The following is a 15,018-nucleotide window of genomic DNA, read 5'->3' on the forward strand; positions in this document are numbered from 1 at the left end:
TGATGGTAGCAGACTAAACAAACTACACGGGTTATCGGTGAGGTAGAATTACACCAGATAAAAACGGCGGAGATGGTAACTACCGAGGGAAAGACTAAATTGCATCTCGCAAGAAAGACTATATAGCATCTTGAGAGAAAGACAGAATTGCATCCCGAAAGAAGCAACCAATTATTATTATGAAACTACAGTGTTTCAATAGGTCGTTCAATCATCACTTTATTAGAGATACTGACTTAGCGCCTGCTATATAGGAGGAGTCAAATCCGAGGCACTCATTTATTGTCGACAAAATTTTTAAGATGAGGCCAGGATACACGACTATGCGCTGGTGAAAAATTTTCACCCTACTCAACAAAAATTGTTGTCCACGACCTCTTACTCGCGTGACGAGAACTATAAGTATTCCCGAGATTGATTGAACGAAACCCTTGATAATTTGGAACAAAGGGTTTATCTACCATAAAAACATTTCACCAAAAAGTTTAACACCAAGTATATCACATATTACATTCAAGCAAAATATTATTCCAAAAACTTGAAAAACTTCTACTACAAATGTCATCTTCAACAAAAGATTCTAAGACCTCTAATCCTACTCCAAGGAGTATCAACCCTGGTCCAAGTAAACCAGACCTTGCTGGTGTCGACTCATCTTCAATTTCCGGGCAGTCTATTTCTACCTCGGGAAGAGCCGATATGAGCGAAGGTGAAGATGAATCTCCTGGTTTGAAAAGGACAGAAGCTCCTCAAATAAATCAGGTTGAGATTAACGAGATCTTAGACTTGAAATCTGAGATGATGATGATGCAAGAGCAGATGAAACAAATGACTGCTATGTTTAAAGCCGCTATGATTCAAACAGTCCCGCAACTTAGCACTCCTGTACCAGCTAGGAACGATGAGGCTAACAAGGCCCAGATTTCGGATGATAACAACAGCATAACCCTGCCAACTGACGTGCAAATGAAAGTTCATCCGGAAGAACACACATTTTCACCAGGACGTAACTTCCCTACCTCGAGGCCACACTCACTCGCTTCACCCTTGACTCACCAATCCCGTCAAAGTGGTACTCCTAGTGCTTATGGATCTGATAGATCTGTTGCATCTTACGATGGTATCCTTTACCATGGAGAAGTAGTCCATAGCGGATTCTGGGTTGAAGGCCATGAAGAAGCTTGTCAAATCATAAACGAGGCAAGACAGAGGTACCCTCATGGGGAAGACGTCAGGGTAATTCCATACATTCGAGTCCCAGACATAGCTGTCGAAAAGGCATTCATGGCGTACTACGACAAACTCCTTGCCAAACAAGGGAGAACTCAAAATGACAATATGGCACTCGGTCAGTATGACATTGCAAAACGTGTCCCTTTGAAGTTCTCCGATGAGGAAGGTTTCATGTTCTGGTTAAAGTCGGTTTTGTGGCACAAACACACCTACGGTGTTCCTGATAAGCTCATCATTAATGAGTTAAGGAACGGAGCTAATTTGACGAAGTCAGAGTCGTTGAAGGACATGATTGAGATGTCATGTAAGAGTGAGGGCCCCTTTGAACAACCGGTGGTTGATTACTTACCTATCTTGGGCAATGGGGGCACTCCTCCAGAAACGAACCAAGTTACTGATGTTATGACTGCTATCCATGATGCTTTGAAAAAGAAACATAATCCTAGAGTGAAAATGACCATTATTGGTATTGCTGTCAAAAAGTATTTGAGGATCACCAATACATCTCACCTAGCACAGAAAACGACGGAAAAGGTAGCTGCCGTGGGATGAAGTTCCCGAAAGGATTTAACCAACTAATTTCATGAAACCTCAGTGTTTCGGGTGAGAAGATACACCTTTCAGAAAACGACGGAAAAGGTAGCTGCCGTGGGACGAAGGTCCCGAAAGGATTTAACCAACTAATTTTATGAAACCTCAGTGTTTCGGGTGAGAAGATACACCTTTCAAAAACGACGGAGAAGGTAGCTGCCGTGGGACGAAAATCCCGAAAGGATTTAACCAACTAATTTTTTGAAACCTCAGTGTTTCTACAGGACGTTCAATTATTAGAGTATTGGAGATGCTGACTTTCCGTTTTTAGTAGTAGGGGAGTTTTTAACCGAAGTCTTGATATTTCGTCGACGAATTCCGAACAAACAGACCCAGGCGCGCGGCTAGTTGATGGTGAAAAGCTTTTTACTTCACCCAATGTATTGTCGACGTCGACTCGTAACCCACACGGCGCGAAAGATAATTATATCCCAACAATAATTGAACAAAACCCTTAATAATTTGGAACGAAGGGTTTTCCTAGCATTTATCCTTTCACCAATTAAAATCCCAAATATAACATCATTATTGCATCAAAGTCCAGAATCACGCTTGAAGAAAGTGACAAGAGACGAGTGACAAACAACGAAGGATTGAATTGATCACAGTTGATGACGTTCATGTATATTTGGTGTACGCAGCCAATACCCGATCCGCAAAGAAGTTAGTGAAGGATTGGGCTTCAAAAAATACCCCTGTCCCCAGTGTGTTAAAATCTACTCGAAATAAATTGAGAGCTGACAAGGTGAAGCAGCTACTCAATGAAGTAGTCAGACAGCGACGGGAGACTGAAGTAATGCGTCGCGAAAGCGCACCTCGTCCTGACATAGATCAAACTATGCAGGATTCTCGACGAGACTTAGAGTCTAAGTCTCTGTCAACCGGGGATCATTCTCCAAACCCTTGACTCGCATTTACCATTCCTGGAACTCCAGTTTCCCAAGGAAAGCATGGAAGTAGATTTGGATTACGAATACGAAGAGCCTGACGCATCTGATGCTAGGTTCGATCCCTCTGCACTGGCAATGAACAAGGAATTAGAAAACCTAGCCATGGAGGATGTCGTAAATCCAGATGAAGAACATAAGTCATTCTTATCCGGAGGCGAAGGAAATAGAAATGAACCTGTTCCTACATCACATGAGAGTGGCAATATGCAGAGTCAAATATTAGAAATTAGAAAAGCATATTTATGCGAACGATCCTGACACGAACGATTCAACGCAGGACGTAGATTTAGCATTGTGTGTGGACCATACTACAGTACGCGAACGTATTGGGCTCACACCGCAATATTTGGTTTTTGGATTTGAAGGTATTCATTTGTTACAAACGTTGATGAGAACATTTCCCTTATTATTCGATAGAATTTCAGGAAATTGTCGAAACCTTTTGTTGCCGCTCCGCTCATCATTTAATAGGTAAGTTTTTGCTTTGCAGGGGGGGAGGCCACAACGGTTATCATCATATTGCACAGTTATTTTACCTCAAATCAATATTTTTCCAAAGTACAACTGAAATTAGGCCGTATCTTTCATCTGACTTTGAAGGGGGGAAGATGTCACAGTGCGACACACACTGGACGCTCTGTGCCCTCGTTTCCGCTAAGTGAATATTTGGAAAATATTGCACGACATAGGAAACTTGAAACTTCAAACAAGATGAGTTTATATAAATAGGAACGAGAAGTGGTAAAATTAACTTATCACTATTATATAGAAATATCGGTAAAATATAGATTTTATACGGTCAACTACATTGAACACAAATCACTAGGTGAACGTGCAGAGTGTATACTCTCACGATTCTCCTTACTAGTGACTTTGTATGAGACAATTTACTCTCTTAACTTATGAGCATTGAGACCTTTATAGGTGCGATCATTGACAATTACACTTAGTTGGAATATAGCCTATCAAGTCACGAACTCAAACCGCTGGTATCGGTGAGCTACCAGCTCAAACCGATGCTCAGCAGTCGTACACTTGTTACTTGTGACAGTGCTATGCGACACTCCGTCTTTTTTTTTTTAATTTTTTTTTTTTCAAATTTCCCTTTTCAAAATTTGTGTTGGAAATATAGGCTGTTATACTCTAGTTCTCACAAACTATGTTTATAAATCTCGCATGGTTATACTTTAATAAACAAACACAGAGACAGAGACACAACCACAGCAAGAGTATGGTGAAGAAACAGCACCAGGGGTTGAATATTTTTTATTTCACATTCTGTGTTTTTGTTCTGTGTTTTTGTTGAAGTTGTCAAAATAATTGTGTGTGTTTTTTTTTTTATTTCTAATTCTTTTTTGTACTTGCTAATCTCAATCTGGCAAAGCCATGGCCATAAAAAGGAAAAGTCCATTTCTCTCTCACTCTCACCCCCTTTCCCTTTCCTCAATCTCCAATCTGTGATATCAATTGCTTGGTAAGGAACTTTGTCAAATATTGGCAACAGAGATGCAGAGATGCACATGTGCAGCACAACTGAGAGAGAAAAAACAACACACATATACATAAACATATACACACATATACCCCATTTGGTATTTGTTTTCCTCTATTTCGTTGCAATTGTTTAGGTTTTTCTTTCTTTCTGTTCTTTTTATATTCTTTTCTCCTCTTTCTTGTTGTTGTTCCTAATCAGTTCATAATTTCTCTTGAGTGAGATATGGTTAGTTGTAGTAAGAGTTTGTTTTTTAGTTTTTTTTTTTATTAAATTTAAAGAAAACTAAAAAAAGAGAAATTGTGATTGTTTACGAGCTGATCCTGGTAGTAGTAGTAGTAGTAGTACGATAACAATTCATATTGTGACGAAGGCTTCCAAGGCGACATGGTGCGACGACGGCATGACGAAGCGAGGGATGACGAGGCGAGAGTCAGACAGAGACAAGGTGGTTGAAGTTTGAGAACAAGAGGTTTTATTTGATTCGTAGTAATTGTCCTGCTACCTGCCTCCCTGCCTCCCTCGTACGTTGGTAGCACCACATAATACCACATATAAAGGTGAGGTGGCGGGTACCTGCAGGGGTAGCACACAAGCAAAGTCCTTTTATTTGTACTCTAGGTTTTGGCAATACAAGAAAAGCTATATCTTTCTTTTTTTTTTTTCCTTATGAAAGCTGTAACTTGGTTCATCCTTTTTTTTTTATTTTTTTTCATTTTCAGTTACCATGTCAATGTCAACAAAAAAAACAGAGTTACTGAAATTTACTGTCAAAAGTTGAATCAATTTCCTCTTCTTTATTTTCTGTTTTGTTTTCTGTTTTGTTTTGTTTTCTATATTTAGCTCTACAATGTGAAGTACAAAAGTAGGAGAATGCAAACAACAGAACAAAACTAAAGAAAAAGAGTTGAGTGGAGTGGAGGTGTATCTGTGTATCTGTGTTTGTGTTGAAAAAAACATAGGGGACGTTTGGGGTAGGCAGACACAGAAGGTGAAATCGTGTTTTCGTGTTGTTCACCAAAATGAAAACAAAAAAAAAAAAACAGGATTTCTTTACCATCATCATTACTAATTGAGACTCACGACTAACACAAACACCAGCTGTTTTCCTCGTTACATAAAGTAGAATGACCTTGTTGTGTGGTTTTTGGTATACACACACATAGACAGACACCAGCAGTTGTAGATGAATATCGTGCGGAATATACAAAAAAAAAAAAAGAAACGACAAAAAAAATGAAGGGCAAGAAGGAGGGATTCCGACATGGGCTTGTGAATGACACTTGTATAAACTCCAACACACAGACAAACACAAATACACACACACTATTGAGTAAGAACTCATTTACCAAAGTGCACCTTTTTTTCTTTACTTTTTTACTTTTTTACTCTTTTTCTATTTTGTGCATGGCGTGTTGATCTCTTGGACGAATAAAGGGCTCTTCCTTTCTTTGAGGGGGGAGGGGTGGGGGCTTAGCTTCTAAATATAAACCCACTTTCTTTTTATAAATCTACTATATATATACACACATTCAATAAGCTCTGTTTTGCGTTTATGCATCTATGAAATTTGTTCATGCGCAAATTTGTTTTCTTTTTTTTCTTTTCTTTTTCTCTTTTCATAAACACTACGAATCTCACCCGATTGCGTGAGAGAAAAAAAGAAAAGAGGGCCAAAAAAAAAGGGGGAGGGGAGAGAGAAACTCACAACTAGTAGCTTACTAACTAAGCAGTAGTCGTACTACTACTACTACTACTATTATTATTATTATCCTATGTACTTCTACTTCGCTTCAATTAATTAATAAGTCACGAGCCCCAACATTCTCTTCTCTTGTACTTGTACTTGTACTTGTAGTTGCTGCTGCTGCTGCTGCTGCTTTTGCTTTTGTTTTTGTTTTCTTTTTATTTGCATTTTAGTCTCTCTTACATTGATTGCTGCCAATACGTATTTATTTATTTATTTATTTTTTATTTTTATTTTTTATTTTTTTTGCAATTTGCAATTTGCAATTTGTTCGGATTTAGAAGAGGACATGTGAGATTTTTGTTTTTTCTTTTTTTTTTCTTTTTTTATTTATTTATTTTGCCGTACAAAAACAGAATAATTAAATAGAAAAAAAGAAAAGAAAAGAGTAAATGCCATATAAAACATTTGACAAAAAAGGTAGTGGAAGGACAAGTAAAAGCCATGCAAGACAAGACAGGACAAGTAGAACTGAGATTTACTGAAATTAAGTCAATCAACACTTTATATTTTGCCACTTGAAGAACATTATAAATAGCCAAGCAAATCCTCGATCTTACTTTTGACGTATTCTTCTTTTACTTCTTCTTTCTTTTCTTTTCTTTTCTTCTCTCGTCAGTTAATCTCATACATTCGCTTTAACCACATTATTATTAACTTATTCTTATTTTAAATAACAAAATGCAATACTCAAAAGTCGCCGTCTTAGCTGCCGTCTCAGGTTCAGCATTCGCAGCCTACAGCAACTCCACTGTCACTGACATCCAAACCACCGTTGTCACCATCACCTCATGTGAGGAAGACAAGTGCTCAACTGTTCCAGTCACCACTGGTTTGACCACCGTCACTGAATGGGACACCACCTACACCACCTACTGCCCATTGTCCACCGTTACTGAACAAGAAAGCACCACCGTCACCATCACCTCATGTGAAGAAGACAAGTGCTCAACTGTCCCAGTTGTTACCGGTTTGACCACCGTCACTGAAGGTGAAACCATCTACACCACCTACTTCCCATTGACTGCTGAGACCAAGGCCCCACAAGAATCAAAGGCACCTTCATCCTCTGCTCCAGCTGTTGCTCCAGCTCCAGAATCAACCACCACCACCGCTAAGGCTGGTGAATCATCTGCTGCTGCTCCAGCTCCATCAACTGTTGCTGAAGAATCAAAGGCTCCAGCTGCTTCTACTGAAGCCAACACTGAAGCCCCAGCTGCTACCACCCCAACCACCGTTGCTGCTCAATCTGAATCATCAGCTGTTGCTGCTGAATCATCCCCAGCTGTCTCTGCTGTTGAGGGTGGTGCTGCTTCAAACGCCATCCCAGTTGTTGCTGGTTTGTTGGCTTTGGGTGCTTTCATCTAAAGTTGTTAACTTGATTTGAGAGTGGGAGAAATACATTTTGACAATGTTTTTTATTCCTTTTCCTACTATTCTAATGGAATCCTTTTGCCCTTTCTTTTTCTTTATTTTGAAAGAAATTGAAAAGAAGAGATAGATTGAGAGAAAATTATTATTATTATTATTATTTTTCGGTTTGATATATGGTAATGCTACTACCAACGCATCATAACCCCATTTTTTATTTTTATTATTTTTTTCTTCATATTTTTGTCCCCCTTCTACTAGATATATATATACATATATTTTTTTCAAAAAATATATATCGCAAGGATTTATCATAATTTTCGTTTTTTTTTAGATTTTGATACATTTGAACTTCATTTTGCATGCTTCTATTTTTTATATGCTTTACATATATACATAAGTATTTATTTGAGCATTTTTCTTTGAGTCTACTAGAAAACAGGCTCAGTTTTTTTTTTATACTGTTTTCTTTATTCGCGTTTGACTTGTACTGAACTAAACCAAGTATTGTACATGGCAAACTTTTATATTTTTTTTAGAAAAAAAAAAAATTAGAATTTTAATACATTTTTAACCATTCTTCTATCACTTTGTATCTTTTTTTTCTTTACAATTTCTACAGTTTTTTCTTTATCTCTTTCTTCAATTTCTTGGTCACACTCTATGTACTCCTTGTCTGTGCTAAAGTTTTATATTCATAGTTTAACTTGGGCTTGCAAAGTCCCTTTATAGCTTCCTTGCATGTAAATACGATAATCCTTAACATTCAACAAGGTTAACTCAAACACTTTATCTGTTTTACCTTCACCTTGCATATAGTAACCACCTTCTCCACCTTCTCCACCAAGTTTTTCACTCACCACAATACCCAATTCCTCCTGCGCATAGCAAGGTTCATAAGTCCTATAAGTGAACGACTGGGGCACAATTAATGGATGCAACTTGGCAAAGTAGTATAGCAAAAGCAGCACTTGAAGTGGACCATGAACCAACACATCGGGCAATCCCTCAAAATGGCGACAATATACGGGGTCCAAATGGATTTTATGAAGATTATTTGTAAGCTGACTATAGTATAACAAGTCGCGAGGTGATAAACGAAAGCTAGGAACTGGCGTATCAATGTTTTGGCTACTACTACTGTTGTTGTTGTTGTTGTTATTATTATTATTGTTATATATTCGTGATTTGATCATTTCAGGCTTGTGTTTTTGGTTCGTATACACAAACCCCCTCATTTCAGTCAACAACAATTTCGAACTGGACTCATCACAGATCTTTCTTTCAACTTGTAAAAACAAATTTTCTTGTATATGTTTTATCGAGTTGATCTTTTCACAACACTTTAGTGGAGATTCCAGCAACGGAAACCGATGAAATCGTAGAGAGCCTCTAGTCCACAACCTTCGAGAAAAAACTTGAGAATCCTCAACTACAGGTGCTTGATAATTGTCATATCCATCTGTACCCAATGTCTTATTAAGCTGAGTGTTGTAAAGGAAATGAGACCCCCAGTACCAAGCATTCTGTGTGGATGGCAGCAGCAGCAGCAGCAGCTGCAGCACAGTTTCAATAAGGTGATTTTGGTGATTCAAGATTCGCTCAAAAAAATCATGCAATTGCTTTACAGGTTGCGGTTTGTAGACATCATTCAATACAAACAGTTGCTTTTGGATATGTGATGCCCATCTCTGGATAGAGTCCTTTGTAAGACCAGCAGTAGCATTCCTCATCAACAGTATGGAGAATACAAAAATGTGACACTAAAAAAAAAAAAGTAATTTACAAGTGACTCTCACCTTAAAGAAAAAAAAAATATTTATAAAAAATTAAACAAAAGAAAAAAAAAAAGAAAAGAAAAATTCAATAAATATTAATAAAGAGAAAAAGGTAAAAAGAGAAACAGAGAAACAGAGAAGGGAGACTAATTGGTGAGAATAAATTATTAAAGTGAATGAGATGATGTAGCAGCCTCATCTCTCAAAGACTACAATTTTAGCCAACAACAACGTATACAATCACAAACAACACAAATACCAACAACTATGAGTACAAGTGAAGCACTCAAGAATATCAAGAATAAACAGAGGAGGCAGAAGGTTTATGGCGATATCAAGCGAGCCAAGGAGAAGCAACGTCACCAGCTTCGAGCAGAAAGAGCCAAAGAAGAGAGACTCAACCCTGAATTACGAGAGCAGAGGATTGCTGAGAATGTGCCTGATACTATAGAGTCGAAAAGAATATACGACGAGACCATTGCACAGGAAGTTGAAGGTAACGATGAGTTTGCCGAGTATTTCGAAAACCTTACTAAAGAGCCCAAGATTTTGCTTACGACAAATGTTAATGCCAAAAAAGCAGCATATGAATTTGCAGATATGTTGATGGACTTCCTCCCCAATGTGACTTTTATCAAGCGTAAGAAGGATTTTAGTATTCAGGATATGGCAAAATTCTGCTCGAATAGAGAATATACTACATTGATCATCATTAACGAAGATAAAAAGAAAGTTAATGGGATGACATTGATAAACTTACCGGAGGGTCCGACTTTTTACTTTTCAATAACATCAATTGTTGACGGCAAGAGAATCAAGGGCCACGGGAGAGCCACCGACCATATTCCAGAGTTGGTGCTAAATAACTTTAACACGAGGTTAGGTAAGACCGTTGGTAGGTTATTCCAATCAATATTCCCACACAGACCAGAGTTACAAGGACGACAAGTCATTACGTTGCATAACCAAAGAGACTATATTTTCTTAAGGAGACACAGGTATGTGTTTAGAAACGAAGAAAAAGTTGGCCTACAAGAATTGGGGCCGCAGTTTACATTGAAGTTACGGAGATTGCAAAAGGGTGTTAGGGGAGACGTTGTGTGGGAGTTCAAGCCGGATATGGAAAGAGACAAGAAAAAGTTTTACTTGTAGTTGTAATATGTATATTCATTTTTTTTTTTTTTCTTTTTGAAAAAAATAATCTTTTGGTAAGAAATCATGTTACTCTTATCCATGCTGTTTGTAATCATTACCTGTTCAAACAAACTTTCTAATGTAGAATTGGCATAAAGACTATACTGTGATCCCTTTTCCGGGTTCTAACAAGTAATAATAAAAAAAGAAAATAATAAATAAATTATAAAAGAGAGAAGGAAAGGAAGAAGAAGAAGAAGAAGAAAAAAATTGGGAAGGAAAATTGCGCGCGCGCTCAACTCAATCGTGACCAAAGACCTGGGAACCAGAGTGAGCGAGAGAATGAGCGAGAGTATGAGCGAGAGTATGAGATAATTTACAAAAAACTTGGTCTCCTTTATCGAGTAATAAAAGTTGAAGTTTTGACTGATAATATCAACATTGGCCATTGCAACACAACTTTTCCACTTGTATTGGATATTGCTTAATAGTACATTGATTTAATCAAACTTACTTAAGGAAAATAACAAACAAAAGAGAAGAAAAAATTTCATTTCAATTGGTTCAGCCTGGGTTTTTTCTGCTATTAATTGTTGTCTTTAGCTAACAAAAGTGAGATAATATCAACAACACCGCCTACTTTAGCCAAATAAACAAATAAACAATTAAACAGTTAAACAATTCAACAATTCAACAACATTTTGAACTATAACCCTGGTCTATCCAGTATCCTTTACTTCTTTTACCAAGTCATAAAAATAACAAAATATATATAAATTTACAATCAGCTAGAGATTAGAAAGCAAAAACACACCAAACAAACAAACAAAATAAATATAAACAATCATACAAACATCAATATGGACAGTGACGGAGTGAGACAGATAATCTCAGCATTAGAAGCCGTTTATGATCCTAAGTCAAGCAATGATCAGCGAAGAGAGGCACAAGCATTTCTTGAGACGATAAAATCCAATGAAGAGTCGCCGTATTGGGGGTTTCAGTTGGCTTTACCAGAAAACAATGGAGCTAACTATATAGTCAGACACTTTGGTCTCTCGCTAATGCAAACCTCTCTAAAGTACAAATACCACACTTTTGACTCAATAAAGATTACAGCAATCAGAAACTGGATTATCGAGTTGTCAAATAAAGTTGAGGAAAAGGATCCTCATTATATAAAGGAGAAAATCGCCCTTTTATGGGTATCTTTGGTGAAAAGAATTTGGGGTTCTTACCTCGTAAAAAGTGAACACCAACAAAATGCACGCCAAGAATTGGACAACAAAGCCCAAGAGAACAACAACATCAACACAACCAACAATAACAACAACAACAACAACAACACCAACAACAACAATACAGAATATACACACCAGACCCCAGTCTCTGCACAAGAGAAAGAAGATGGCTGGGTCTCAATGGACTCTGATTTGTGGAATTTATGGCAGAGCAATATTACATGTCGAGAGTTATCGCTAACGATCCTTAGAACCCTATTCGAGGATATCTATTTGCTCGATGACCCAATAGCTTCCAGAAACAGTGTTATATTAAACCAATTATCGGTGTTGATAGTGACACCAAACTCGATTTTGGATACGATCTACGAGGAAAACCCTAGACTCACCATCTGCAAAGCCTCAGCCGACGGATGGTTCAAAGCATGGTCAACCTTCTTGGTAGAAATCTTATCAAGTGGTGCAGAGTATCAAAATGAGCCTTACCAGAAATTTATTCCCAGGATCTTATCCACTTTCAAAACATGCCTACACTGGATCCATCCAACAGTGTTGAGGGAGCAGAATATTATGCAAACTCTCTTGGGGATTTTGTCTAGTCTGGATGTTAAAGTACGGACATTGGCCGTGGATTGCTTGCATATCCTATTTACCAGAACCTATCAAGATGAAACGGATTTCAATTTCTTTATTGGGTCCGTATTTTCTACAGAAGGGATCAACAAGTTTTCAGAGTTTTACAACTCATTGGTGCTTGACCCAGACGACATTGACGAGCAGGTTTACGCGTTGCTCAAGAAAACAGTCGAGATGATTGTTTCATTAAGCGAGTACCTCAACATTACTTCGAAATACAAAATCAACTGGGACGAGCGTGACGTTAGTGGTTATCTTAGATTGGTATTGAGTACTACAGATCATCCAAGCTTAATAATTAGTGGTCTCTCGTTACAGATGTGGGTAACTATATTGCGATTTGACGAATTGAGTGCAAAGCAACAAGTTTTGGATATCATGATGTCTTTGCTTGAAATTTCAGCAGATAGAACCATCAACTATACATGGGATGAGGAGCATGTGTCGAAAAAGTTTTTTGATGTGGACTTTGACTCGACCCCAGATGCAAACAGCTTTTTGCAAAACTATAGAAAATTCAATGAGGATATAGTTCGAATCACGATTTGTAAGAAACCCGAGGAAGGTTTTATGTGGCTTGAAAATAGATTACAAAATTTCTTTAGTTCAGAGTTGGGCAATGCATGTATCAACGAGTATAATATTGGAGAAAAATCAAAAGCGCTCAATTACGGATTATCACAATTCAACATCATCGAGAATAGCATACGAGGCATCTCGAGATGGAGGATTTGGTACAATGGAGAGGACTATGATATTATCAATGACCGACTAAGCAAGCTCGTTATACAATTAGGAGAACGTTTACTTGCGATGAATCTAGCATCACCATTATTGATCAGAAAACAAGTGCAGACTCTAGTGCAATTTGCGCCACTTTTGAAAGATGTCGAAGGAAGCCCCTTGATGTTTCAAGTGTTGGAAAAAATTTTAACCTCTGCGACTTTCCCCTATCCGCCAGATATTACCGATGAAGAGCGAGAACTAATTAGAGACTTGAGGGCAAGCTGTGGTACCGAGTTAAACAGGTTGGCTTATATCATGCCAGAGGCTTTAAAGAAAATCTTCAACGACTTGGAAAACGTTGTTGCCAATATTTTGTCTTTGAAAAAAGTCAGCGACCATGAAAATGTAGCCTTCAAGTCCTTTTTGTTGGTTATTGCATCTAGATCTTCCATAGATGACAAAAACGACCTTTTTGCCAAGATAGTTGATCCTGATTTGGCAGCTTGGTCTGCTCCGGAAACTGAAAAAGGTTTATTGGATCTACACTGGTTTATGGAAAGAATAGGTATCGTTCAAATTGCCACATACTTTCAAAAACGTGGCATCACGGCGACAACAAATTTGCTCGAGGCAACTATGGATGAAGAGGGCAAAGCCTTGAAGAATTCGTTAAAGGACCACTGGAGCTCGATCTTCCCCATTAGAGCAACTCGTATATTTATTCAATACAGTATTGAGAAATTAAACCACGAGCTGCCAGAGTATCTCAATTTGCTCAAATTGTGGAAACCAAGAGTGCAACCAATTGTGCCCCATATCTTGCAATTGCTCACTCAAATTCAAGCATATCACGACCCTGCAAATTGGGTAGACTTACCTACAGAAGTGCAAAGCTTTGTGAAGTATAGTTGTACCGAAAGATTCTGGCAGCAAGGTGTTTCGATACAATCCAAGGAGACTTTTATCGAGGAAAATGTGAAAGCAGCGTTAACATTGCGAGATTTTGCCGATTCTGTTGGTCATTTGATTCGATATACTAGGGAGTATGCATTCTTAACAGTTGGCTCTTTAGCACAGTTGGAGGACACATTATATGAAATACCAAATATCGCTGCAATGATATGGAAAGCTGTTGCTGGTGACACTGTTGGGGTAACTTTACACTCCTGGAAGCACATGATCAATAGCTGTCTTCGTGTGGTTGTTAAATTCTGCCCTGTAAAGTATGTTGAGGTATTTATGAGCGAACTTTTACCCATGGCTTTGAGTGATATTGACGAATTAATCGTGACCCGATGGGACAAAGTATACAAGAGTGGTCTTCAGCTACTGGGAAATGAAGATGGCGAAACCTTATCCGAAGAGATGATGGAAGAACATATGCTTCGACAATTGACAGCAACAGTGGTGAGATTCTTGATGGACATTGTGGGTCAGTACAATTCCAAAACCATGTCCGATATTCAATTTGCTAGTCGTAAACTCGTCATTGGACGCAAAGTGGTCTTGGCGCCATTTTTGCAGTTGTGCTGCCATTTGATAACATTGAAGGATACGAAATGTTCGTTCAACACTATCTTGGTGGTGCGAAACATTTTGAATGAGATTACTTTAAAGGATGATGAAGTTGACAAGTTTCTAAGTGACAACTTGGTCAAAGCGTTATTGCAAGTGTTGTTAGACGATTATTTTATTGAAACACACGGTGAAGCAGCACTCGCATTAACAACATTATATTGTCAGCTCCGGTCAAAGAATGACTATGCTGCAAGAGTTTTGATCCAAACACTTCCGAATATCAAAGCGCAACATATTTCAAACTTTGAGTCACTTTTAGTCTCTTCCAAATCCTTGAGACACCAACGAGCTGCATTGCTTGAACTTGTCAAGATTTCCAAGGACAATGGTAATGCAGGATATGAGGAAGATGAGATGAGTAAAAGGAAGAGACAATTGGACCAGGCCGCTAAGCGGAAGAAAGTTGGTGGGGATGGAGACGTTATGAATGACCCCTATTTGGAAAACGGAGCTCTCGGTAATTTATTTGGAGAAGAGTAAAGAGAGATATATTTATCGATATACTTGTATATATATATATATATATATGTGTGTGTGTGTG

The 15,018-nt window shown here is 38.1% G+C and overlaps 6 protein-coding genes across 6 annotated transcripts; 5 read left to right on the forward strand and 1 right to left on the reverse strand. All coding sequences in view use genetic code 12, as the record gives it.

Moving 5' to 3' along the window:
* Positions 1-558: 558 nt before the first annotated feature.
* Positions 559-2,282, forward strand: PVL30_004181 (uncharacterized protein; the record flags this gene model as incomplete). Its single annotated transcript, XM_001528761.2, has 2 exons — positions 559-1,715; positions 2,096-2,282. 2 exons carry the CDS (start codon positions 559-561, stop codon positions 2,280-2,282), a joined length of 1,344 nt encoding a protein of 447 aa, XP_001528811.2.
* A 492-nt stretch (positions 2,283-2,774) lies between these two features.
* Positions 2,775-3,032, forward strand: PVL30_004182 (uncharacterized protein; the record flags this gene model as incomplete). Its single annotated transcript, XM_061119529.1, has 1 exon — positions 2,775-3,032. The coding sequence occupies one exon, from the start codon at positions 2,775-2,777 to the stop codon at positions 3,030-3,032; it is 258 nt and encodes an 85-aa protein (XP_060975512.1).
* A 3,662-nt stretch (positions 3,033-6,694) lies between these two features.
* On the forward strand, positions 6,695-7,381 carry PGA62_2 (Flocculin type 3 repeat; the record flags this gene model as incomplete). The annotated part of the gene is made up of 1 exon (XM_001524442.2): positions 6,695-7,381. One exon carries the CDS (start codon positions 6,695-6,697, stop codon positions 7,379-7,381), a length of 687 nt encoding a protein of 228 aa, XP_001524492.2.
* Positions 7,382-8,079: 698 nt separating this feature from the next.
* On the reverse strand, positions 8,080-9,117 carry PVL30_004184 (uncharacterized protein; the record flags this gene model as incomplete). The annotated part of the gene is made up of 1 exon (XM_001524443.2): positions 8,080-9,117. The coding sequence occupies one exon, from the start codon at positions 9,115-9,117 to the stop codon at positions 8,080-8,082; it is 1,038 nt and encodes a 345-aa protein (XP_001524493.2).
* Positions 9,118-9,429: 312 nt separating this feature from the next.
* Positions 9,430-10,314, forward strand: RPF1 (Ribosome production factor 1; the record flags this gene model as incomplete). The annotated part of the gene is made up of 1 exon (XM_001524444.2): positions 9,430-10,314. The coding sequence occupies one exon, from the start codon at positions 9,430-9,432 to the stop codon at positions 10,312-10,314; it is 885 nt and encodes a 294-aa protein (XP_001524494.2).
* An 842-nt stretch (positions 10,315-11,156) lies between these two features.
* On the forward strand, positions 11,157-14,957 carry MSN5 (karyopherin; the record flags this gene model as incomplete). The annotated part of the gene is made up of 1 exon (XM_001524445.2): positions 11,157-14,957. The coding sequence occupies one exon, from the start codon at positions 11,157-11,159 to the stop codon at positions 14,955-14,957; it is 3,801 nt and encodes a 1,266-aa protein (XP_001524495.2).
* Between the last annotated feature and the right edge of the window lie 61 nt (positions 14,958-15,018).

The sequence above is a fragment of the Lodderomyces elongisporus genome, chromosome 5 (assembly GCF_030384665.1).
Source record: "Lodderomyces elongisporus chromosome 5, complete sequence".
Classification (NCBI taxonomy): domain Eukaryota; kingdom Fungi; phylum Ascomycota; class Pichiomycetes; order Serinales; family Debaryomycetaceae; genus Lodderomyces; species Lodderomyces elongisporus.